This window comes from Nematostella vectensis, chromosome 1 (assembly GCF_932526225.1).
Source record: "Nematostella vectensis chromosome 1, jaNemVect1.1, whole genome shotgun sequence".
NCBI classification, from domain to species: domain Eukaryota; kingdom Metazoa; phylum Cnidaria; class Anthozoa; order Actiniaria; family Edwardsiidae; genus Nematostella; species Nematostella vectensis.
In genome coordinates, this window is record NC_064034.1 from 15,342,505 (window position 1) to 15,369,039 (window position 26,535).

The 26,535-nt window shown below is 41.5% G+C and overlaps 3 protein-coding genes across 6 annotated transcripts; all 3 read left to right on the forward strand.

Annotated features, from left to right (window-relative positions):
• Positions 1–1,726: 1,726 nt before the first annotated feature.
• Positions 1,727–14,480, forward strand: LOC5506321 (lymphocyte expansion molecule). Of its 2 annotated transcripts, none has more exons than XM_001626986.3 (11): positions 1,727–1,942; positions 4,205–4,292; positions 4,549–4,633; positions 4,724–4,809; positions 5,037–5,159; positions 6,184–6,321; positions 6,511–6,654; positions 6,800–6,967; positions 7,354–7,482; positions 12,967–13,091; positions 14,110–14,480. In XM_001626986.3, the coding sequence occupies exons 1-11, from the start codon at positions 1,893–1,895 to the stop codon at positions 14,165–14,167; spliced, it is 1,194 nt and encodes a 397-aa protein (XP_001627036.1). In that variant the 5' UTR covers positions 1,727–1,892; the 3' UTR covers positions 14,168–14,480. The 2 variants fall into 2 exon arrangements, with proteins under 2 accessions (XP_001627036.1, XP_032230603.2); XM_032374712.2 differs by lacking the exon at positions 1,727–1,942 and adding an exon at positions 2,876–2,970.
• A 138-nt stretch (positions 14,481–14,618) lies between these two features.
• On the forward strand, positions 14,619–17,506 carry LOC5506322 (protein rolling stone). Of its 2 annotated transcripts, none has more exons than XM_032374713.2 (2): positions 14,619–16,110; positions 16,563–17,506. In XM_032374713.2, exons 1-2 carry the CDS (start codon positions 16,036–16,038, stop codon positions 17,310–17,312), a joined length of 825 nt encoding a protein of 274 aa, XP_032230604.1. In that variant the 5' UTR covers positions 14,619–16,035; the 3' UTR covers positions 17,313–17,506. The 2 variants fall into 2 exon arrangements, with proteins under 2 accessions (XP_032230604.1, XP_032230605.1); XM_032374714.2 differs by lacking the exon at positions 14,619–16,110 and adding an exon at positions 16,165–16,470.
• Positions 17,507–18,106: 600 nt separating this feature from the next.
• Positions 18,107–22,232, forward strand: LOC5506329. Of its 2 annotated transcripts, XR_004294354.2 has the most exons (3): positions 18,107–18,331; positions 20,595–21,556; positions 21,644–22,232. XR_004294354.2 is itself a non-coding variant. In XM_032374690.2 (2 exons), exons 1-2 carry the CDS (start codon positions 18,245–18,247, stop codon positions 21,456–21,458), a joined length of 951 nt encoding a protein of 316 aa, XP_032230581.1. In that variant the 5' UTR covers positions 18,108–18,244; the 3' UTR covers positions 21,459–22,232. The 2 variants fall into 2 exon arrangements, 1 of the variants encoding a protein (XP_032230581.1); XM_032374690.2 differs by having other exon boundaries at positions 18,108–18,331; positions 20,595–22,232.
• The last annotated feature ends 4,303 nt before the right edge of the window (positions 22,233–26,535 follow it).

A 26,535-nucleotide genomic window follows, 5' to 3' on the forward strand; every position in this document is an offset into this window, starting at 1 on the left:
TGTTTCACAGATGCGTACAACGTTTTTAACCTTGGTGTTGATTTGTAGCTTGTCTCCACCTCGCATACGCAAACCAACTATTTTTTTTCCTACAGCTTGTCTATAGTCTTTCTAGTTATCATAAATTCTTAGCTGCCCGTTTGTCAACAAAACGTAGAAGCTGCGGAAGAATTTAAGGTTACTTAGAAGTCGCTAAGGCTTTTACTAGACTAGGGAATACTCAGCCCAGACACATACTGTACGTATATTGGCAAACAAGACAGGGCCCCATACACCGGTAACTTGGTCGCTTAGCACCTTGTAGCCTGAGAGGGTGGGTGCAAAAATGTTTACGAAATGGGGGGCGGGGGTGGGGGGTGCGGTACGTGAAGTTAGCTCTTACCCTCGGGTTTCAGACCGCTTTAAAGAAAACTGGCCTTCCATTCCAGAATCCGTGATTTGGGGATACCTTTTTTCCTTCAGGTTCTATATTTTGAAGACGTGGGGCGTTACGGCAACACGATCCCCACCTTGGCCTACATAATGTAACGATTCAAGGATAGTCATTGCCATAATTTGGTTTTCTCCAACGCAGTGGCTATATGCCCGACAGTCGGGAAAGGTCATCGATGGACTAACTGAGTTCAAATTATTTTACATTTAATGAGAAAGGACAAGTCAATCTGAGTTGAGCTATGTTGTCGGTATTGAATGTTATCTGTGTAAACTATAAAATCGTAATTTTATTTAAATTCAAGTGTCGCCAGTTCTCAATTTGCTAAAATATTACGGTAAATTGTCAACCTTGTGAGTCTGAATTGAGCTTTTTTGTTCGTTGAATGTTTATTCTTGCTTGTATACATTCTTAACACCTTTCCGACTGTTGCAGCAGATAAAGTGTTATAGCGATTATATGGTGTATACAAACAAGAAAGAACTTTCAATACCGACAACGAAACTCAATTCAGAATCGCTTGCCCTTTCTAAACAAATATAGGATAATTTAAACTCACTAGGCTGGCAATTACTGGCTTATTTGAATAAATTGGAAACTGTCGGGCATTTAATCCATTCCCGACAGTTGTAGAAGATAAAACTCGTGTCACTTTGATGGCGATTTTTTAGTGTATACAATCAAGAAAAAAGGTTCATTCGACAATTCCGACAACAAAGCTCAATTCATATTCGCTTCCCTTTCTCAACAAATATAGATAAAAAATACCCCAAAAGCCCTTAAAATACCAATTCTAATTTTTCCACGGATAAGCCCTAAAAAATACCTGAGGCCCGATTTTGACCCCTTACGAAGAGCATCCCTATCAGGGCGACATGGGAAGAACACCCCTCCCCGGCACTTTGAACTTACTAGGTCGACAATTGAAATAAATTGAAAACTGTCGGGCATTTAATAGTCCATCGATGACCTTTCCCGACTGTCGGGCATTTAATAGTCCATCGATGACCTTTCCCGACTGTCGGGCATATAGCCACTGCGTTTCTCCAAGCGTGGGTTAATTAACACCCAGTCTGTGGCACGTACTGCGGGCTCAGAGGAACGGATGGTAATCGACCCTTTTTTCCGTGTGATCCGTGACTCCCTTTTATACAATCTTCTGGCAAGAGACCATGTCTTGCTTCTGGCTAATCACAGCCTAACTTAGTTACGACAACACAACACATGTTACCTCAAATGAAAAATACAAATCACGAGACTTCCGGCTGGAGTATACCGGAAGCGGAAATGAGTTTGACTTTAGAACCCAGTATTCCCCATTGAGCGGACGTTGCTAGGAGATTCCATCGAAGCCTTCGAGACAACTTATCAATGAAACCTCGCACCTAACATTATTGCGACAATAACTATGGAATAAGGCTGAAGTGGACCCCCAATATAATCTTCTTAGCTTGTGGACATGGCACAGAAGAAGTATTCTGGTGCTCCTTTTGGTGTCCAGACTTCAAGGTTAGTAAAACAGGTTTATATCTGAAAACATGTAAAGTCGCGCGAAACAAAACGAAAATCCGCTTTGTGTTGTGAACATCAATTAAGAAGTCAAATCGTTTCGAAAAATTCACTCATGACAGCAGGTACACCCATCAATATTGTAACCACTATGCAGTACTTTCTAGGTAATTTTAGCTCAAGTTTTTTTGGTTGATTCCGTGTAACCCCGACACATTCCACCACAACAGAAGCGTGACGCTAAAAGTCACGATTTTCAGTATAAACATAAAATTTGTTAAGAAAATTATGCTCCTTCCCGAGAGCTGTTTTGCGACTTCCTCTGTCGTTAAATCATAGGTTCACAATTATGTTATGCTTGATAATAAAAATACTTATTCTAGAACAAGACGTGTAAAATAATTTTGCTCCAATAGTTTTATTGCAATTTTCTGGACAAAAAGCGTTGTTGACATGTTTGGGTAAAATTTCCAAGTCCGAGCCCTGTAAAGTTTCCAGTCCGAGCCCTGTTATATTTCTGACAAGATGCGTTTTTTATAATCAGGCATTATAAAATTTATGTCGGTCTTCTTTTGTTAAATAGAATAGCTAGCATCGTGCCGAGCCAAAATCACAGCGTGGGTTGCGCAAAATGCATATTAGCCGTTCACAATAGCAACATTTGCACAACAATCAATTAGCAACTGCCAATAAAAGTGACGTACAGTAAAAAGCAATTAGGATCAAGTAATGTTTTTTTGAGTCAAGCCTATCTTTTAATGTGACTAGAAGTAGCGCTAAAACTGTCAAATAGAAATCTGCCATAAAAATAAATGAGCGTCATCCTCTGAAAAATATCTTTGTAAAACACCCTGCATCTTTTTTTTTTATATGACATATCTTATAAAAAGCCCTTTCTTCATTGATATTGATTCACAGTTTACTGATTGAGCAACTATCCCATTTGGGAATCAATTCGAATCACACCTTTTGTTCTGTCTTTTGAATTTTCCAAACCAAGACAAGATGTGGAGAGCTAAACCTCAGAGGTAAAGACAATTTAGATGTGAGAATATAAAGAAAAAAAGATGGTTCTGATCTTTTTATATTCAAAAACAAAAATAGCTTATATCCGTGTTATTTTAGTCCATATACTATAAGAAACTTGTCTAAAGAAAAAAAATGTTATTTTTTCTTGATTTTGAAATCAATATTGACAATCCAAGACATTTCAATTTATACAGAAATCAGAATCTTTTCCTTCCAATGATAAGATTGTGCAAAACTTTAATATTCAACCCTTGAAAATATGTGAGAAATAGGCTGATTGTATAGCTGTCAACTCACCCATATTAGGTGGGTATCAAAAGATTTTGGACCTGATCACAAGCCTAATTTTTGTGAGAATGTTCATACATTTTCTGTATTCACCCACCTTGGCTCTCTTGTTTTTTTTTCCACATATTTACTGAATTTCATCTGATTTCACAAGCTTTCTGTCCGATTTGGGTTGACAGCTATGTGATAGGTGAAGAACTTAGGAAAGGGTCATTATTTACGGATGGATGGGCTGCTATGTTTGGGGTAGGGTTGTGATTTTTTTAGCGTCGATTTGGGGAAGGCCTCAATTTTTTAAACAGGTATTCTGATCAATTTCCGAGCCTCCAAAAAGTCTGGAGTTTCAAAAATTTTCTGGGGAGAACCCTAGACCCCCTACAAAATATATAAATGAATGTGATGCGCCTTCTGCTTGCACTTTTATTGACTTTGTTTGGCTGTCATTGAAAATCATTATACTTTAAAGTGTGGCCTCTACTATTTTTATCTTCTGTGTTTTTGTGTCCCCCCTAATAACTTTTCAGATTGGTGGTATAAAAAGATGTTTAAATAAGATTTTGGAAGGAGCTAATGATGCTTTATTCTGTTTAGGTTTTAACAATAATTAGGATTTCATTTATTTGAAAATGGAAAACTTTTCCAGGGTAGCATGCCCCCAGACCCCCCTACATAATATTATTTACACCCCTTAAAAATGGGCTCGAATTCAACGTTTTTCCTGGCTTGGTGGTGTTTAAGGCCAGCTCCGTCGCCCCTTTATGGGCATGTCTAAGCCAGTGCCCCCCCCCCCAACCCCACACACACATACAATAATTTTAGCTTTTTGTTTTTGGTGTGGGCCTTAATTTTTGTTAGCCTTTTTTGTGCTGGGGAAGGTCACAGCAGTCTGCCAGAGGGAAGGCAATTTCATTTATATTTATAATTTGGTTTGTATGATATATTCAGGTTTGATGTGTCATCTATCCATCCCAAGAGTAAGACACCTGGAACCTTCACCCAAGTGCCATATGACAAGAAGTGTATGACTGAAGTGGTGGGTTAACAGCTAAAGAGCTCAACCCTTTAATAGCCCCTCAGAATCACCCAAAAAGAATTCTTGAAAAAAAAAAAAAATTCATAACCCATACAAGTTTTTGTTTATCTTGTTCCCATGCGAAACATTTCTACCCCAAATCCTACTTGGGTTCTCCTCAAATTCCTGTTTCCAAATCACACAAAAAATGCTGAATAATCTTATATCTTAAAAAATATTTGTACAAATGCAGTTTTTGGTTTTCTTTCCCAATTAGAATCGTAGACTGGGTCCAGGATCATACAACATTGAAGCAGGAGGGTTTAACAAAAAGTCTGTGTTGGAACGAGCATCTGGACCAGGTAAGCAGCATTTCATAGCTTTCAATTTTTGCAAAAAAATGATCTCTAATAGCAATCCTTTCTGACGGTTATTATACATTTTGCTCTCAGGTTGGGAAAGGGCTTATGAAACCTCCAGACTTGCTAAAATCCCACATCTCCTGTACAAAGAGCAATGGGAGAAGAAACAGTACCAGGTACGGTTCATGCAACCTTGGGCTTGCTGTGCTGGTGGATGTAGACATTTGAAATGGGTGTGGCTACCCTGGGTTGACTTCAGGTGGTGGACATTTAGAATTTCTTAAAGTTGGGGGAATAGTCATTTCTAGAGAGTGGGGGAGGGGAAGGAACCACCACCCTGGATCTGTCACCACACACCACACTTACAGTAGAACTGATGAGAGATTCTCAATTGCAATTGTAGAAACGCATGCTAGGACCAGGAACATACAATATCAAGGACTTTATGGAATTGATGGCTGAGAAGCCTAGAAGTACCAGAGGAGAGTGTGAGACTCGAGCAGCAAGATTTGAGAGCTCAACTCAAGTAAGTGTAACCAAATCCACATCTTTTTACTCTTTAGGGAGCGGTCATTAATTACTAGGGGAGGGGGGGGGATTTGGCAAGACCCTGGGCTCAAAAATTTTGCCCCCCCCCCTCAAATTCAAGCCCAAAAATCGTGACCCCCCTAGACAGAAAGCCCAAAAATTTGCAATGCAAATGCTTGCAAATGAAGATGAAACAATCGATTTTATCCATTTGCACGCATTTGCATTGAATACAGCTCATGGATAATATGACGTTTGAACCTTATAGCCTAAGTGTAGCTGAATATAACCTTACTAAAATATAAAACAGCTAGCATGGCAATTTTGTCCTATTTAATTAAAGTATGAACCTTCACTTTCGCTAGTTTAAGAGTGGCACAGAGATAAACAACAAATACTGGTGTCGCTAGAAAACAACTATGTCTTCAACAATTTTTAACAAAGACATTTTAGTCCAGGTTTTGTTCAACTGATTTGAATGGGCAGCTTTGTCTGTCAACCATAAGAGGGTTACTCAAAATTAATTTATATAAAGACAAGATTGGTACCTGAACAATATGGAACTAGATATACAAAAGTAGGAAACATTGTGAACTGAATACAATTTTCTTTTCAACAATGACTCTCTTGCTTAGTATTAAATTAAAACCAGACTTAAATTCGACGCCAAAAAAATGTGCCCCCCTTTAACGACAGCCCAAAAAAATGTGACCCCCCTAAATCAGCGCCCAAAAGAACCTAGTCCCCCCTACATATTTGCCGCCCCACCAGTAATTAATGACCGCTTCCTTATGGCCCATGCGCATACCCAGTCATTACTGAGGGGGTGTGCAGGCATAGGCATCATATTGAAAAAAATGAAAAGATTTGACAATCCTTTGATAAGAATAAACCCATATTTTGGTGGTCAAGGGGACTGTTGCGCATCCCCTGTGTATGTGCCTGCGGCAATGATCCCTAATATTGCCTTTTGAGAGTTGTGTGATATTATTTCTAATATTAGCTTATTGGTTATTGTGCAGAGTGGCGTTCCTGGCCCTGGCACTTATGGCAAAGGTGGCATCCCTAATGCAGTCCTGGAGGAGAAGGAGAGGAAGTCAGTCAGTAATGTTGGCATGCTGGATTCAGGGAAATCCTACCGCCGACAACTGCCTGAAGTGGTAAGAAAATATGATAAGCTCTCACCTTTATTCTTTTAGAAATAAAAACTTGTTTATTAATTAAAATAAGCAGGAAAAAGATAACATATGTAAAACTTTCTAAAGAAAGCTATAAAACTGATCACTGGTTCTTTAACTAGTGACAGTGTTGACTAATCAAATGTACTCCACGTGTTCATCTCCCTCTAGGGCAGTCATCTGTGTCCAGGTCAGTACGAGATGGAGAGCTTCACAGATGAAATGGCATCGCATGTGGTCAGTAAAAGAGGTCCGTACGACCTCTTTACTGGCGAGAGAAATAAGCCCATTACTGTTGGCTACTTTGCTATGCCGGTGAGTATATAGTTTACTTGTTCTCTATTGGACTGGAAAAAAAACATATAACTTGTTTTTTCTTATGAAAGCTATTAAGTCTGTCTTTTAAGGTAGCTCTGTTTTTTTTTTTGTCTATATTAATGATCATGCCTTTTTGATGTAGCTTCGTCAAAACTTGGGACCAGGGGAGTATGACCTGAAGTCCTTCCTGAGTGAGAACACAGGTGAACACAAGCAACGACATGGCAAGTTTCTTAAAGTAACGCGATTCCCAGACTACCCTACCGAAAGAATCTACTGCTGTTCACTCAGTCAGTGCCCCAGGGACCCGGTATGTCAAACCATTACTGTACCTACTTATTAAGGGCCCCAGGGACCGGGTATATCAAACCATTACTGTACCTACTTATGAAGGGCCCTAGGGACCCGGTATGTCAAACCATTACTGTACCTACTTATTAAGGGTCCAAGCGACCGGGTATATAACATTAAATACATCCATTAACAGCTGAGCCGCCGAAGTGAGTGAGAACGAATGTATGAACTAGTAAGAGGCTTGGCGCGACGTTAGAGCCGAAATTCAAAGAGGTCATATCTCCGTTTCCAAGAAACGGGGTGGGGGGGGGGATACAGGGGACATAAAGAAAACTGGGGCGCTCAGCCACGCCCCTGCTGGTCATTTCCTTATGATTTTCCTTATGAGTTTTTTTTTCACAGAGTGAGCCTGGGCCTGGATCATACTCCGCTAAGGATCTTGGGAAGCCTGAAGCTGCCAAACGCCCGCCTTTTGGTTCATCCGCTGGCCGCATGGACAGACATGCGCGAAGGTTCTTTCTAGGAAGCACTGTGAGTACTAGCCTGCGTAGCGAGCCCAAAGGGTTGGGGAAAGGTTGGGGTAGAAAGGCGAGATGAGGCGCTGAGGAGAGGGAGAGATCATCTATCCCCTGATCTATCCCTCTCATTAGCAATGCCACCGCCTTGTCTTTCCTAGCGCGCGACTCCTCTTGTCGCGTCTTTCTTCTAAGTACTTGTTCATTCAAATGGCGCGAAGGCTCATGGTTAAAAGAACCCGACTGGACGTCATTTTTGTCTTAATTCGAAACTGCATTCTCTTTCCCTTGGAAGTAAATCGTGAGTTGCTAAATAATAGGATAGGCAGAAATATAAAATCTAATCTTGCTTGCAAGAAGAACTTTTCGCGATACATTGTATCGTATCGATTCTGACATGTTGCCAAACAAATGTTACACGGAATAACTTTCCAGATATTCGTCATTCTGGGTTGCATGTTTTTGAAGCGGGCTCAAAAACATGCAACATGTTGCCGAGTGAAATAATGCGCGGAAAGTTGTGTTGCGCGATATGTAACACGGTCAAAAACATTCTACGATACAACTTGAATGGGGAAAAGTTTTTGTTGCATGTTATCCCGTGTAACACCACCTTTACATAACACAGATTCGTCTAGTCGTCTATCGAGAACGTTCTTTTGTATTCGTGATGTATTTGGTGTCGTGTAGTCGTCTATCGAGAACGTTCTTTTGTATTCATGATGTATTTGGTGTCGTCTAGTCGTCTATCGAGAACGTTCTTTTGTATTCGTGATGTATTTGGTGTCGTCTAGTCGTCTATCGAGAACGTTCTTTTGTATTCGTGATGTATTTGGTGTCGTCTAGTCGTCTATCGAGAACGTTCTTTTGTATTCGTGATGTATTTGGTGTCGTCTAGTCGTCTATCGAGAACGTTCTTTTGTATTCGTGATGTATTTGGTGTCGTCTAGCCGTCTATCGAGAACGTTCTTTTGTATTCGTGATGTATTTGGTGTCGTCTAGTCGTCTATCGAGAACGTTCTTTTGTATTCGTGATGTATTTGGTGTCGTCTAGTCGTCTATCGAGAACGTTCTTTTGTATTCGTGATGTATTTGGTGTCGCCTAGTCGTCTATCGAGAACGTTCTTTTGTATTCGTGATGTATTTGGTGTCGCCTAGTCGTCTATCGAGAACGTTCTTTTGTATTCGTGATGTATTTGGTGTCGTCTAGTCGTCTATCGAGACTTTTGTATTCATGATGCATTTGGTGTCGTCTAGTCGTCTATCGAGAACGTTATCGAGAACACGAGTGACTGTGAGAGAGTGCGGACGCGTTTTCCGCACTCAGTGTTTTTCTGTTTTTTTTTTTTTTTTTGCTTTCCTAAGCAACTGCGAGCTGCAGTTTGCTTATTTAATAGTATTAGTAAGTTTATATATATACAAAGTTAAATTATGGGAGATACTAAACAATTAAGAAAAGAACACGACGCTTTGAAAGCTCAGTTACACAATCTTGTAAAGGAACACGAGGTCCTTCGAGCGAAGATGTCGGAAAAGCTTGACAGAGATCATTCACCAACCAGTGATGATATGCAAAGCTTAAACATCACTTGCGATGGGCTTTTAGCGTGGAGGAAAGAGGTGGATGCAGCTTTAAAGAGTTTTCAGGCCAAATTAGGGACATTGGTCGACAAAGTAGACTCTATGGGCAAAGAAATAGATAGTGCCACCGCATACAGCTACCAATATAATCTCAAAATAACTGGAGTGCCCCAGATGTCGGACAAGGAGAATGCAGACCAAACGACGAGCTTGTGCCTTCACCTGTTCAGCAAAATTGGAGTCGAGATGGATGACTATGAGATAGACATCGCACATAGGATCCCTACACGAGTTCAACATGGCCGCCGAGGGCAGAAGAACAAGCCCATAATCTGCAAGTTTGTGAGGAGATCAGTACGGGAGAGGGTTCTGGCAGCAAGGAAAAACACTTCAAGTCTCAAATCGGAGGATTTTGGATTGCCCCCAGACGCAGTTCTCGGTCGTATATCAATACTCAGCCACCTGCCGCCAAAACTACAGGAACTCCTGGGCAAAGCCAAGGACTATCAAACTCAGCATGGCTTCCAAGTTTTGCTGGGCCAAGAGCACGGCAGTCTTCCTCCGAAAAACCGAGAACTCGACGGTCCATCGGCTTGAATCTATAGAAGACTTAGATAATTTAAGTCTAAATGAACCAACTGTGGCCGAGGTCGAGGAGCAACAGCCATTACCTATAAATGACAGCTAAGTAAAATGAAATTTCAGTTAAACCTTATGTCTGTTGAATTAGGTGCTCAAAATTTTCCTTTGCCAGTACTAACTAATGTAAAATTTCTTACTACTGTACATACCATTATGTGTTTATATCTAAAATCGCCTTAATGCCTATGCGTGGTAGAAACAAACACTTTGAGGGAAATGAAGAGTACCTTACGCGAACTCCCCTACTTTAGTTACCGGGGAGACTTTGCGTCTTTCCATGGCCGTTTCAATAATAGCCTTTGTGGAAGCACGGGTGGCCTAGTGTGTTAGCGCGTCTGCCTCTCACCGCTGTGGCCCAGGTTCGAATCCTGGCTCAAACTGGGGATTTTTCCGGGTTCCTGCCTTGAATCGAAATGTCACAAGTGAGTTGAAGTTATTCTCCCGTGTTTCCAGTCTTCTCGGATAAGGACACTAAACCGGAGGTCCCGTCTCTTCAAGCTGCACTACACTAACCTGAACCGAAGGGACGTAAAAGAACCACTGGGGACGCAATAAACCCTCTGGCAGTGACCACCCCCAGTGACAGTGCTTACTAACCGAGGGCCATATGTTAGAAAACTGTATATTCGGTTAAATATGCTACCCTCGATAAACAAAGATTACAAAGACAAAGACTTTTAAAAAAAAAATCTAAGCGAAATTTAGACAATCTACCGAGTCTCTATGACCTCGAGCTATTTAGTTTAAATGCCGATACAGACCAAAACATAAATAATCCCGTACCTCAACTTGTATACGAAGTAAATACTATTCACCCCATAGTTTCGAGAAAATGAAAAATAATTTAACTAAAGATGAATTAGATAATACATTTTCAGTTTTTCATAATAATGTCAGAAGCATAAGATCAAACCTAGAATATTTGGAAACTCAAATACTCCATGAACTTGACCACCATTTTTATTTTATTGGAATAACCGAAACTAAAATTACAAATTCTAATTCTAATGTTGATCTACCAAAAATTCCAGGCTATAACTTTGAATACGTTCCGACGCCTCTTTCGGCTGGGGGTGTCGAATTGTTCATTGACGAGTCGCTTAGCTATGTTGTCTTAGAAAAAAAAACTTGCTCCGCATTCCAAGCATTGTGGATTGAAATAAGCGTCCCGGAAAGGAAGAGCATTGTGTGCGGTATCTTTTATCGACAGCATAACTCGCCTGAAGCATTCCAGTCATATTCTGACAGCGCGATTGAAACCTTTATTTCGTCTGGCAAAATGATGTGTATTTTGGCAGATACCAATATCGATCTCCTCAAAAGTACTAGGTGTCAATATGCCCATAATTTTCTTTTGTCTCTCTTAAGCTGTTACCTCATTCCCACTATTGACAAGCCTAGGCGAGTACACAAAAACTCCGCGACACTGATCGATAACATTTTTGTTAACTCTCCCGAACAGGTCACGTGTAGTGGGAATATTGTCACAGATGTTAGCGACCACTTCTCACAGTTCTGCTTCTTTTCATCGGCTAAGGCTAAACCAATTAACAAAAAGAGGAAAGTGCGCGATTTTTCAAATTTCTCAGAAGAGAAATTTACAAATGACGTATCTCAAGTTGACTGGGACAGTCTCGTTGATAACGGCCGTCACGACATAAATAAAATATTTTCTTCGTTTTACAAAAAACTAAACAAGCTTGTTAATAAACATGCACCATTAAAAACCCTCTCAAAAAGAAAAATAAAGCAATTAACCAAACCCTGGATTACAAAGGGGATAAGAACCTCAATAAAGATAAAAAATAGGCTATATCACGCCTCTGGAAATACAAGTAAATATAAATACTATCGTAATAAATTAAATGCTCTAATTCGATCAAGTAAAAAAGAATATTATTTTAGCTATTTTGAAAATAATATTTCAAATATGAAAAAAACTTGGGAGGGGATAAACTCCCTATTGCAACGGAGGACTAAATCATCTAAATACGTTAATGCCATTAATGACCTAAATAATAATAAAATAACTAAGGACCCCGTGCGCGTATCCAACATTTTAAACAATCATTTTGTTTCCGTAGGTCGCAGATTAGCCAACAAACTGCCCCCATCTCAACATAATTTTAGGAATTACCTTGCCACGTCAAATTCCCCCCCGTCTTCGTTTTTGTTCCGATCAGTTACCGCCCCAGAGGTACAGCTTGAAATAATGTCAATCCCCAACCATAAGGCATGTGGACTTTACTCATGTCCTACCCAGCTTTTGAAATGTGTGAGTCATATCATTAGTCACCCTCTAGCTTTACTTCTTAATATGTCTGTTGCCCAGGGAACTTACCCTGATAAACTAAAGATGTCAAAACTTGCCCCAGTCTTCCAGGCAGATGATGAACTCGACCCGAACAATTACAGGCCCATATCACTTTTATCCAACCTTAACAGGATTTATGAAAAACTAGTATACACCAAAATGGTCTCCTTTATTGAGGATAATGGGTTGTTATACAAGGCTCAATATGGTTTTCGAAAGTCCCATTCAACACAACATGCAACATTAGACATAATTAACACGATTCAAAGAAACATGGACAACCGCTTTTACTCTTGTGGTATCTTCCTGGATTTGAAAAAAGCTTTCGATACGGTTGACCGTGATATCCTTTTAGAAAAATTAAATTTTTACGGTTTCAGGGGTGTCATAAATGATTGGTTTTCCTCATACTTAACAAATCGCAAACAGACAACTGAAATAAAAAATTGCATATCTGAGAAATCCTCCATTACTTGCGGAGTTCCACAGGGCTCGATCCTTGGACCGCTATTGTTTCTGATTTACATGAATGACATGCAGTACTCCTCAGATAAACTAAATTTCTTTCTTTTTGCTGATGACACGACATGACACTAGTCGTCTATCGAGAACGTTCTTTTGTATTCGTGATGTATTTGGTGTCGTCTAGTCGTCTATCGAGAACGTTCTTTTGTATTCGTGATGTATTTGGTGTCGTCTAGTCGTCTATCGAGAACGTTCTTTTGTATTCGTCATATATTTGGTGTCGTCTAGTCGTCTATCGAGAACGTTCTTTTGTATTCGTGATGTATTTGGTGTCGTCTAGTCGTCTATCGAGAACGTTCTTTTGTATTTGTGATGTATTTGGTGTCGTCTAGTCGTCTATCGGGAACGTTCTTTTGTATTCGTGATGTATTTGGTGTCGTCTAGTCGTCTATCGAGAACGTTCTTTTGTATCCATGATGTGTTTGGTGTCGTTTGTAGAATCCTGTTGGGCCTGGTCGCTACAGTGTCGATCGTTATGAGAACGCGCAACATATTGATGGCCATACCGGCGCCTTTAACTCCAAGACGAGACGTTATGACCTTATACGAGACAAATACATGATGTAAGTCCTCAAGATATTTCCTGCCATTTTTCACACATTTCTTAAATTATTTATCAAAATGGCCGCTGTCAATTCTTCCTTGATCAAGCAATATTATAAGAATAAATAGGCTCAGATCAAATGATATTATGAGGACGGTATGTTCGGCATGGGTGAGCGTTGCATCATGGACAGGGTGAACATTGCATCACGGGCAGGTTGAGCATTGCAACACGGGAAGGGTGAGCTTTGCATCACGGGCAGGAAAAACATTGCATCACGGTCAGGGTCAACATTGCATCACGGGCAGGGTGAACATTGCATCACGGGCAGGGTAAACATTCCATCACGTGCAGGATCAACATTGCATCACGGGCAGGGTCAACATTGCATCACGGGCAGGGTCAACATTGCATCACGGGCAGGGTCAACATTGCATCAAGGGCAGGGTCAACATTGCATCACGGGCAGGGTCAACATTGCATCAAGGGCAGGGTCAACATTGCATCACGGGCAGGGTGGAAATAGCATCACGGGCGGGGCGAACATTGCATCGCGGGCGGGGTGAACATTGCATCACGGGCAGGATCAACATTGCATCACGGGCAGGGTCAACATTGCATCACGGGAAGGGTGAACATTGCATCACGGGCAAAGTAAACATTGCATCACGGGATGGGTGAACATTGCATCACGGGCAGGGTAAACATTGCATCACGGGCGGGGTGAACATTGCATCACAGGCAGGGTGAACATTGCATCACTGGCAGGATCAACATTGCATCATGGGCGGGGTGAACATTGCATCACGGGCAGGATCAACATTGCATCACGGGCAGGGTGAACATTGCATCACGGGCAGGGTGAACATTCCATTATGAGCAGGGTGAACATTGCATCACGGGCAGGGTGAACATTGCATCACGGGCAGGGTGAACATTGCATCACGGGCAGGGTGGACATTGCATTTTAGGACTAAGAATAGCGGCCCTAGAAATTGTAAATTGACTTGCTTGCCCTTATTTGCTTTCGTTGCCAGGGAGAGAATACGAGCGAAGGATGTCCGCCCTGAAGATAAGGTGTATATGGTTGCGTGACGAAAGCTCGCCATCATAACGCATCGGTCACGCTGGTCTCTTGTCACTGCAACCGTCACACCGGCGCGGCGACGCACCTCTAATCCCTACCTTTCTTATTCCTATGTAAATTGAAATGAAATCAAATTTATTTTTTATATCGGGTGTAATTCAATTTTGTAAATGAAAAACGAGTTCGGGTATTCGAGTTTGGAAGTGGAAAACACATTTTTTTTAAATCATCATTTCATCTTGTCAAAATGAATGGTACCAATACAAAATAGAGAATAATAAAAGCTATAAACCCTTATCTGGTTATCAAATAACATAAAAAGCTCTTGTCTTGTCTAACGTAACCAAAGAATATTAAAGCTACATACCCTTGTCGTAATACTATAACCAAAGGTTATCAAAAGCTATATACCCTTGTCTTGTTACACAATGACCAGAGACTTACAAAAGCTATAGACCCTTGTTATACGATGACCAAAGACTATCAAAAGCTATAGACCCTTGTCTTGTTATACGATGACCAAAGAATATTAGCCGGCCCTCATTCGGGCTTATTCGCGTTCGAAGGCCGAGGTGCGCTGGGGCGAGGGTGCGGCGATCCAATGAATTCCAAATATTCGAAAACAAAACATTTCCGAATATCCCCGAATGACAGCCGGCTAACAGGCTAAAAGAATATTAAAAGCAAAATAGACCCTTGTCTTGTAATGCTATAGCCCAAGAATGTCAAAAGCTAAAGACCCTTGTCTTATTGTACGATAACCAAAGAATATCAAACTGCGCACGATATTGCTCTAAAACAATAACAAATTCAGATTGTATTTTCTGTCGAACATCCGTCTTTTAGATATTACGACCCACCAATGCTAAAGTGAATACCAAAAAAGAAAATACATGCATAGAAACTAATTTCCTACTATCGTGTCACTTTTTACTGCAATAAAGGAAAAGCCTTTAGTATCCTGCCCAATGTACTGTCTGGCGCTCCCTGGATGAGCGATTATTTGGGTTCGCCAAAAGAAACCCCAAAACACGCTGAGAGACGCCCGCGAGAAGAGGCTACATTAGGAGTAGCGATGGGTAAATCTGAGACCTGCGTTTCATAATCCGATGCCGAGACTTTTGTCAAATTTTGGAATCCGAGCCGCCCGAGCTTTTCACGTCTATTAAAAACCGAGCCCGAGCTGCCATTTGTTAAAACTGCAAAGACGAGACTCGATGATGGAATCGTTCTTGTTAGAGAAATCGGCTCGGCCACCTTAGAGAATCACAACACAAACGGAACGTCACATATTTCATTCTATGTCGTGAGTCTGATTGGCTTACATATCAGGCTAGTCCCGAGCATGCGCAGATCGCGTTTAAAAATCTGGGACTCCGAGGCCGCGGTAGAAAGAAAACGAGACCCCGAGACCAATAAAATTTTGAAAGATCGAGACTTGCGTAAAAAACGCCGAGATTCCGAGACTTTGCGAACTTTTTTGAAATTTCGAGGTACCCTTCGCTACCCCTTACATTGCTCGAACCTCGCGAGGACATGAAGGTGTGAGTGATTAGGTATGGATGATCGAGAACGTATGCTAATCTGCGCAGCCTTAGTCATACAGTGTGGTCAAGCGTCAATCGTTTGACATCTTGAACAAAAGCATTCAAATAGTATGCAATCACGATAAAGGGTTCACGAATGCTAGGAATACCTTATGACAATTAACTGAGTGTTATAACTGTGTGTTAAACGGTGTAACGACTAGAATATACGGATACTACGGATACACCAAAAAGGTTGTTCTCAAAGTGCTTAGTACCAGGGAGCGGTAGCCGGGGGAGAGAATTTGTACAATTTCTTACTGATCAGGACACAAACTGTGGAGGTTGATATGTGCTTGGAAGAATTCAAACTCTCTAAGATAAAGCCGTGCGACGAGGAGGCATGCTGTTGCGCGGAATCGCCGGTAAGTTATGACCACCTATTGTGTAACACGAGAGGGCGTGACTCTATTTACATTTTGTGAGAACTCGTTGGCCTGGAAATACACGCATGTATTTTGGTGTCTATAATCTTGTTATCATTTTGTCAAAATACACAGTGGCACAGTGTCCTTCTAGAGCCTTTTGGTGATTTGGGAAAAAGGCTTTTTTCGATTTCTGGCTTCCTGTGGCGTGTTCAGGAGAGAGTGGGGGCTTGGATTAGAGGGATTTTTTAGATCATGCCCACGTTATTAAATCTACCTTTGGAGCACTTTCAGCCTTAATGTTTATTCCCCTTCCGCCCTATTGAGCAATTTCATGCAGACGCCTCTGATTCGAGCTGTGTATGTCAATGTCAAGGAAATAAATGTTGTAAAGTAACAACAGCCCATATATAGATAAACCTGTGCTAATAAATATTCTTTTCGTTTCACAGTGGTTTCCATGGCCCGTCATGCTGGTCTTTCGTTTCCTTGTAGCAGCCTATAACACCGGCTGGCTTATTTACAGCGGATTCCACGAGGCCAACGGCAAAACCAAGTGGTTCATTTACTTGACCAACTGGGGTTACCTCCTAGAAACCGTGTACTTCATCTACGCATCGGCGGTAACTCTGTGGTTCCATATACGTGAGAAAAAGAACAAAGTTAGCAAAAACGAGAAAGACGTGGAAATGGATGCGAAAAAAGATCAAATCCAGAAGAACGAGGACCAATCGGACTTCAACTTCTCTGATCTAATGAGATACCACCACTCGCTTATGTGGATTTTGTTCAACATTGCTGCCGACACTGCCGTGCTAATTTCCATAATATACTGGGGCTGGATGGTTGGACCAATCGACGGACTTGATGTCAGTACGCATGCGCTGAACACCGTCTTCATGATCTTGGAGCTTGTGCTGAGCAAGTTACCCATTCGCCTTCTGCACTGTATCTACCCACTCGTGTTCGGCCTGTGTTACATGATATTCACCGTGGTGTATTGGGCTGCAGGAGGCACTAATGCTAACAACAAGCCGTATATCTACAGTATCGTGGACTATAAGGACAGCCCTGGTATGGCTGTGGGGATTCTCCTCGGGGCTTTGCTTGTCTTGTTACCTATCGTGCATTCCGTGTTCTTTGGTGTGTACAAGCTGCGTTGCTATTTGTCCGAGAGATCGTGCGGAAAGACCAATGCGTAGTATGCATTTAAGTGATTGCTTTACATGGGATGTGTATAATCGTATTGTTTTAAAGCGTTGTGATTTGCTGGCAGATTTTAAAGCTAAAGGAATGTATTACTCATAATAACAGAATCTATACCATATCCATGTATCCTAGTAAAAATGAGACCATGTGTCCGAGTAAAAAATGAGACCATGTCACCGAGTAAAAATGCGCACCTTTCTCTCCGTTCTCTGTCAGATAGATTTGTTGGTCCCCTCCCCTCCCCTCCCCTCCCCTCCCCTCCCCTCCCCTCCCCTCCCCTCCCCTCCCCTCCCCTCCCCTCCCCTCCCCTCCCCTCCCCTCCCCTCCCCTCCCCTCCCCTCCCCTCCCCTCCCCTCCCCTCCCCTCCCCTCCCCTCCCGTGTAAGCTGCAATCACTGAAACAAGAATAACCACCTTCAAACCATACTATCACTGGTACCATTATTTATTTTCACAACCTTTGCCATATAACTTAAAACGTTCTGTGAGGGTGGCCGCATATAATTCATTTGCCAAAGTGGTCAGGTTTACAGTAATTACAGAATCGACATGCTGGCTTTATGGTACCAGCATATTACTTTTGAATTCTACACAATGGCCCAAAACGAATAAATACTTCATTTTTGTCAAATATTGCATTGTTAGTATGATTTTATGTGTTTTCCGATTATTTTTTGTATATAACATGACTTGTGAATGAGAAGTTATTGTGTTAGTTTGAAAGTTGCCCCGACAATAGATATGTAAATTAAGATGCTATATTTATAGTCCTCGATAGCGGCAGATATTGTTACGCAAATACTAGCTGCCATTGTACTCCTAATCTCGATTCGAAAACCATCGCGCCGTTTTAGTGCACGCATGGTCGCGTTAGACACCGCATACCTCTTGGCTAGCTCGATCTCATTTCCTCTTGGCGAGAAAACATGGCGCTGAAATCGCTCCTTAATGAATTTCAGTTGAAGAATTGTAGATTGTTATACCACAACTCCGCGGATTTTACCGAGTCTCCTGTAAGTAGAACTATCTCTTGGTTTACTTTACTGTGCTTTCTGACTAAATAACACTCATATGTTATCGGTTAACCATTTCAAGGAGTCGATGATCGAAGTGATTTCATCCAACCTCTCGAATCCTGCCGCATTTTGCCGAGATTTCGTGTTGATCGCTTGCATAGCGTTTGAAATCGGTGACAATGTTTTATCGCATCATTCGCACGCAATATTTACTCAGATGCTTTGCAGGATTGTAATTTCACTTCATAGAGATCGAAAGCGGAACTCTATAGTCTTAGTTATGAATCGAAATATATTCTTGATATTCAACAACCAATAGTACCGTGTTTCGTAGATTCCTTTCCACTGCACGCAAGGGGCTTTTAGTGTAAGAAATCCTTTTGTTGTTCTACTTGAAACTTGTGTGTTATAATTCACAATTTCCCGATTTCGATAGAAAGCAAATGTATATTTATGTCATTGATAATATGCCCTAAGAAGCCAGTCCTCACACCGGGTTATCACCGAGCACGACAAAATTCATCCCAGTGCAATTTTTTTGGACTTGGGAGTTTTATCAGATAAATGTATTGCTACTAGCATCACTATACATACAATGTTTATTTTACAAAATTTTCTTTAACCTAATAAATGGTCCATTAAAATCTAAATGATCAAGCAAGGCTGGATGTCGAATAAATCTTAATTCAAAATACTTTAATAAGGAAAAAAAATATTGGAAAAATATTTATATCTAGAAAGCATAGATAGCCTGTGAAAATTAGCTTCTTTTTTTTACAAACGTGATTTCATAAAACCACGAGGTCAAAATATATCGCTCATTAGACTCAACGTGGTTGATAAAATCATGATAACGCTATGAACCTTGGTTTTCATAACATAAACGGAGCATAAAATGTAGTGAAGGGGACAAAATATATTATTTTACGAAGAAAAATATTCATACCATTGGCTACACCCCCGCATTACCTATACATATGATTAAGTGTGGAGGGGAACACATTAAGTTGGGATTCCTATATCGACGACAGTGAAGTTGCCACAAGAACTTGCTAGTCAAAATTTACTGAGATTAGGCCCGTACCCAGGATTTTTCGAGAGAAATCAGAAAAAGTGGACCTAATTTTTCCGGGGGGGGGGGGGGAGTTCTCTGATAAAAATCCAACCACCTCCGAAAGAAGAAAAAGGGATTTTTTTATGCCTTTGCAGTATCTCCGCGGGACGTTTATTGTCGGATTTGGCTAAATACCAGAGTTATCTAGCTTATGATTTTTAGTTTTGTCTACAAATAGCACGTCTATTGAGAACCAAAAGTGGACTTTCGGCCGTTGTGAGGGGGGGGGGGGGGGGGGGGGTGCGAAGGCACCCACTCTTGGTACGGGCCTGTAGATTGTTACCATAACACAAACCCTGGTTTTCATAACATAAACGGAGCATAAACTGTAGTGATAGATGAAGGGAAGGCGGGGGGGGGGGGGGGGTAATTTTTTCAGAATTTGAGTCCATTTAATTAATATGAAGGCTCTAGAAGTACCTGATACCGGGTAAATACGACATTTCAAGATCTCAGGACTGTTAGATAAAACCTGCACAGAATGTAGAGTTGATTCTTTATTATATTATCATGACAAGCGGACAACCTCATCGATTCCTTTTAAATATTGAAGTTATTTGTTAGTTACAAATTAACACTCGATTTTCTTCGATACTTCCAAGGAATCGATACGGTTGTCCGCTTGTCATATAAGACATCAAGTTGGACTGACCTAATATACGCAAAATGGAGTGGTTTGGAGCTACATACAGATTTTGAGATTTTGTACCAAGCCCCCAAAACTGCGATTTCATTTGCACGTGCGTCACGCCTCTCCAATTATTAATATCTAATTTTTATTTCAGAATTTGCAAACTAGAAGCATTGGTGATTATGCTCGCCAAAGATCAGATCGATCGCATGTTTTGAAGGGGCTACTAAGTGGGTTTCAATTTAAACGATTTTTTTTTTAAACAATTACCCGCGAGAGGTCTTTTAAGGCCTTTATCGATTTGGCTATTTTCTTATTCGTCCGTCTCGTTTATTTGTCTACACACGTCTCTCTTATACACACCGTCTTTTCTGTCCGCATACCGCCCACCAATATGCCGCCCGTCTGTTCGCACCGTCTGTTCATGTTTCCGTCTGTCTGCAATTAGCCTTACCAAAAATTAAACTGAAAATTTTCCGTATACTTCTGTCTGATTCTGTGTGGTTTGTCCATAGTGGTTCCCTGTGCTGGGCGTTCTTATCTACCGGCTGGTCTTCGCCATTTACTGTTTCGCGTGGCTCATCGCTGGCACCCAGCACCCCTCCAATGGACAGGAGAAATGGTTTATCTACCTGACAAACTGGAGCTATCTCATACTTACCCTCTACTTCGCATGCTCCACCGCGCTTACCGCTGTTTACTATCGCGGGGAATGGTTTGTCGGCGAATACGATGTCCAAGACCATGATGCTTTGAAACCCCGGTCCCGTTCACGACCAGGTGACCCGCGAGACCCATCATGTGATCAGTCACGTGAGCGTCTCGGAAGCCACGTCAGCCCCTTGCATGTAAAAGTATCGGAGCCTATGAATTGGTATCATTATCCATTGTGGTTATTGCACATTGTGGCGGCGAACAGCGCGGTGGCAGTGTGTTTAGTGTACTGGATGATTTCCTACCCCTCCTATCAAGGGTATACCCCAGATGGTCTTGACATTAGCACTCATCTTCTGAACGCGCTGTTTGTCGTGATTGACCTGTGCCTCAGTAGCCTCCCCGTCAGGTTACTTCAGATCATCTACCCGTTCGTTTACTTCATTATCTATCTCATTTTCCTCGTTCTTTACTGGGCCAGCGATGGAACAAACGCTAACGGACAACCGTACGTTTACAAATCTACAGATTTCACCGAAAGGCCAGCAAGAGCTGCTGGTTTCGCGATTGGGTTCCCATTGATTTTTCAAATGTTAGCGCAAGTGATTCTTTTCTCTTTGTATAAATTGCGGTGCTGGGGTAGCGAAAAACTGATGGAGAATCAGGGCGCAGTATACAAGGAGGGATGTGAGATAGAGAGACAGGTAGACGAGATTGATGTGTGATTATAGATCTATCCAGCTGAAAGTCAGGGGTGATTTATAACGAGATACATGCAGACGAGATTTATGTGTGACTGCAGATGTATCCAATCTGATGGAAGGTCAAGAGAAGTGGTGCACAATGTGAAAGACAAGACAAGAAAACGAGATTGATGTATATAACTGTAGATCCATTCAGCTGATGGAAGGTCAAGAGAAGTGGTGCACAATGTGAAAGACAAGACAAGAAAACGAGATTGATGTATATAACTGTAGATCCATTCAGCTGATGGAAGGTCAAGGTAAGAGTTGCACGAAGTGATAGACAGGACAAGTAGACAAGATTAATGTCCGATCGTGAATCTCATCTAATGGAATATTAGGTTGCGGTGTGTAAGAACTATGCACAAAAGACAAATTTAGACAAGATTTGTGCACCTCATCCAAGTGATGGAGCATCAGAGCGCTGTGTACAATGAGAAAGGAATGAGATAAGAAGATTATAGTGGAGTCTGACGTTGTACTCATCAGAGCCCTCTGTCAGTTGCTCCAAATATGGAAGGGTCAGGGAGCAGTTTACAAGGATGCAAAAACAGATAAACTATGGGTATGAATAATGTTTGGTCATGCCTGAACATGATAACCTAACGCAACTTTTGACGCTAAAATAAGGGAATAAGTAAGGGAATAAGTCGTAAGTGACGGACATTAATGTCCGTCACATTTTTTTTTCATAGCGAGAAACAGATAGATCAGACAGATGAAATAGATCTTAAATAAATTAAAAAGTTTGAGCTATAGTGCCTACTTGTTTGTGAAAATTTCTTGTTAGTAGCATTGTAAGCTTTTTTTTTCCTCCAGCACCTCAAGATAGTGACCGTGTCGCTCTTAAATTCTGGGTTACGCACAAACAGACATAAAGCAGGAGGGGCCCAAAAGGGACTTTCAAAGCATTTTCTCCTGTATTTTAGATAATGTCAAATACATTTACTGTATTTTTGGCTGCTGGAAGAGTGGGGGCCCTTGGCCACCCCTCTGGCTACGCCCCTGAGGCTATCGCCTGAAGGCAGAGCAAAGTGCCAACACTTTTGACGCTCATTTCCAATACTTTACGAAGCTCGTGTTAACTCGTGAAAGAGTTTGGTCGTCTTTTTTCTCTTTCATTCAAATTTTTCGGCTTTGCATGCCGAAGATCGGAGAATATTTTCCCGTCTGAAACACAGGCGGAGAAAAGGAACCGCGTTGCCTTCCTTCTCCACTCGCGTATCCCTCGCAATGATTTTTAAACACTAAGTAAGCATCTTTAATTCGTTCATTAAAGGACAGTGTGGATTGGGCCGGACTAACACAGGAGTGGTGGGAATTCAGTCGACTGAGGACAGGAGCAGAGGGTTGGGGGTTGGTTTGGCGCAGTGGTATTGGGATAACATCTGGCAGAGCAGATGTGGTTGTGAACAGAGGAATTTTGGGATAGGGGAGCAAGTGGGGGCTGGTAGTCGTCGTCTTGGAGTGACGCAGAGGAAATGAGGTCAGTTGGAAGGGGAGAGAGGGAAAAACGCATAGGGTGATAGGGTAGGTGAAACATGGCGTGTTAGACGAATACATTAGTGGAGTAAGAAAGCAACGACAAGTATGCATATAAAACAGAAACAGAACGCAGCTCGTCACCTCACCCGTGTTGTTCATTTCTTTGCACGTGTTCTCACAAAAATTGCTCGTGCTGCAGCCACGAACTTCAATTGACATCTGCATTCCGCTAGAGGAATTTCGGCCAATTGCCTTGACCGTAACACAACGGTCCTGTTGTAGCCATGGTGACGGACCGAAAGACGGACAGACCTAAAATAAGATGTAGCGTCGTTTGTTGCTTAAACATTTGAACTGGAGCGTGATCAAAAAACGAACCAAAGATACACTGACACCCAGACAGACATTTGAGACAGCAGACTGATAAAAAGACGGACAATAAGATGAAAAAAATGTAGAGACAAACACTAGTATACCGTGGGTTTTGCTTTGTCGCAGCTTTTCATTGTTGGGTAGATTGCCACAGATGTAACACTGCAAAGGGGCTTCTGGAATACATCGAGAATAATGAAAAGGCGAGTAGGAGTAGGGTAACGAGTGGTCTGATAGCAGCTTGTGACGGGGATAAGCTGGGGAGAGCTCCTTTAAAATGACAAGAGTTTGTGACGGGGTAAGGTGGGAGAAGGTCCTATAAAGTAACAAGAATAGTGACGGAGATAGGCTGGGAGTAGCCTGCTCACCGCCTCTCCAGTGGGTTGCCAATGAAGACCCGTTAGCAGGCTAGCTAGGGAGAGGTCTTATAAGCTGATAGGAGTTTCTGACTTTGGAAAGACATTTAAAAGGGGTGAAAGGAAATAAAGATGAGTACTGGCTGGGTGAGGAATCGGACAGATGTTTAACAAGTTCACAGGAAAGACCTCTCTTCAAACCACATTATTTGTCTTAAATTTCGACTTTGTAAAGACTTCAGATAAGCTTATTGCGTATCCATTTGACTAGAGTTATGAACTTGCGGACGAATTGGTTAAGACCAATACTCATTGTAAAAGGTAATTCATCGCAAATACTTTACTTGTTGGTCCGGGGGGAGCCGGCTTTTTGGGTATAAACGCCTCGTTGTTACATCGGTCTCCTTCACAGCATTGTTTCGCACACAAAAGGACATTAGTGCCGTTCTGCGCAGCCATCTGATCACACATCATCCTTAAAACCTGCGGAGTGCAATGGTAGGACGCGGCGCACTGGCGTATGTCTTGGTGCACAGTTATTTGCATGCCTCCTTCGTTTATGGAAACCGAGGCCAGCATTCTCGAATACCTGTCCATGTGTGCGCATTCGGTGATATTAGGGGCAGGGCACGGCTGGACGGGTCCGTGAGATGAGTTAGAGCATACGTAGGTCTCACACGTGATGGCATACCCTGTGTGGATAGAACTCTTATCACTATTTATATCAAAGATGGTGCGCACGGCTGGGCGGGACCGTAACGACCGTATAGATGCGTAAGAGCATGTGTAGGTCTCGCATGTATGGCATACCCCAACAAATGGGATATAAATGGAGTATGTGTAGGTCTCACACGTGATGGCATATTCTACGTGGATAAAACCAGCTATTGCTTTAATAGAAATATGTTAACTGCCAAATACAAAAAGAAGGTTTAGATGCAAGGGTGCATGCTGAAACAAATTACAGTGGCACATACACATTAGTACGACTCGAGCTACCATAACCGAATAGTAGGCCGATAAGAATGCGAGAAACGTGATGATGGACACGAATTTCCAGAGTGAAACAGCAATTGAATCTTCCTAGTTACGAAAGTCCACGTCCTTAATTACTCGTCTTTATTTCAAATGTGAAATTACGAAATATATATATATATATATATATATGTATATATATATATATATATATATATATATATAAAGATGTAAAGATTATTTTGTTGAACATTGGCGGCGAAACCGGCAATATATATATATATATATATATATATATATATACATTCCCACCAAGACAATTGTTGGTGTGTGTGTGTGTGTGTGTGTGTGTGGGGGGGGGGGGGTTGCCGGTTTCGCCGCCAATGTTCAACAAAATAATCTTTACATGTTTTTTGTTCATCAATGATAAAAAAGAGAACAACTTGTGGATTCTAAAAGCCTGCGTTGGGTTATTCTAACATTTTTTTGCATTTGCGGAGCGAGCTGGGCACATTTTGGAAGCTAGGTGCCAACATAAGCAATCAAAGTGACAATATTACGATAACAATTATTACAGTGATTAATATATGGGGATTACGATATTGAAGCTTAGCGCTAAAACAAGCGTGCGGTATATCATATCTAGTAACCATTTTCGGGGTTGAGGTTCAAATACACGACGTAATAGAATTATTATTTATACACTGCAATCCTTGTATCTCTAATGTTAGAGTTTCCTTAGAAATTCGAGTTATCGATTCACATTCAGGTTGCCTTAATGGCCCATCTCTTTACGATAAGTAACGAATAACGAGTTGAATTACCAGCGAATGCATTGCAGAAACATTTTTTTCACGCAAATCCATTTGAAATTGATGTCAAAAGCATCAACAAAACGATACCAAAACATTTATTATTATTTTTCAAACATTGTTTTTTTATAGAATGCTCAATGAATTCATTAAAATCGCCCATAACGATAACTGATAATGCGATGCAAAGATGCACAGACGACTTTTGGAAGTAAAAGTAAGTTCTTATTAATCTTCATTTTCATCATTATGACTAGCGTGTATGGGAAAGGTATCTGATTACCTTGCGGGAGGAAGACAATAAAAAAATAAAAAAATAAGCGAAGACAACAGTGGCAAAAATGAGCGGCAGACACGACGCCATCGCTGCTAATGGTTTTGATACTGCCGTGCGCATGGATACGATTGGCTAGGATATGATTGGCTAGGATATGATTGGCTAGGATATGATTGGCTAGGATACGATTGGCTAGGATATGATTGGCTAGGATATGATTGGCTAGGATACGATTGGCTAAGATATGATTGGCTAGGATATGATTGGTTAGGATATGATTGGCTAGGATACGATTGGCTAGGATATGATTGGCTAGGATATGATTGGTTAGGATATGATTGGCTAGGATACGATTGGCTAGGATATGATTGGCTAGGATATGATTGGCTAGGATACGATTGGCTAGGATATGATTGGCTAGGATATGATTGGTTAGGATATGATTAGGAAGAAGTGCAAGAAATTGTTTTTAACATATGCTCGTGCGACCAGAGGTTAAAACTATTGGCATTTAGAAAATATAAACATTTTTAAAGGTAAAAAATCTCGATGAGAAGATGCACCATATAGACCGCATTGCTGCTAACATATCCGGACTGACTGACATGCTAGTAAAGCAAGTAAGGTCCCCTCGTGAGGCTTCCATCGCTAGTCTGCTCGACGCTATTGTGCTTCCATTCTTTTATCACTGCTGCGTTGTTTTGGGGAGGAGGGGGACAGGGTGCGTTTTGGGATGGGGGGGGGGGGGGGGGGGTTAGCCCTATGCGCAGCATTGGGGCTTC

Bases quoted from the DNA above. Each gene is read 5' to 3' on its own strand.
- LOC5506329 (XM_032374690.2), top strand. From the start codon at position 18,245: ATGGCGCTGAAATCGCTCCTTAATGAATTTCAGTTGAAGAATTGTAGA. The intron at 18,332-20,594 runs GTAAGTAGAACT...GTTTGTCCATAG, and splicing joins CGGATTTTACCGAGTCTCCT to TGGTTCCCTGTGCTGGGCGT.
- LOC5506321 (XM_001626986.3), top strand. From the start codon at position 1,893: ATGGCACAGAAGAAGTATTCTGGTGCTCCTTTTGGTGTCCAGACTTCA. The intron at 1,943-4,204 runs GTTAGTAAAACA...TGATATATTCAG, and splicing joins TTTGGTGTCCAGACTTCAAG to GTTTGATGTGTCATCTATCC. The intron at 6,322-6,510 runs GTAAGAAAATAT...ATCTCCCTCTAG, and splicing joins GCCGACAACTGCCTGAAGTG to GGCAGTCATCTGTGTCCAGG.
- LOC5506322 (XM_032374713.2), top strand. From the start codon at position 16,036: ATGTGCTTGGAAGAATTCAAACTCTCTAAGATAAAGCCGTGCGACGAG. The intron at 16,111-16,562 runs GTAAGTTATGAC...TTCGTTTCACAG, and splicing joins GCTGTTGCGCGGAATCGCCG to TGGTTTCCATGGCCCGTCAT.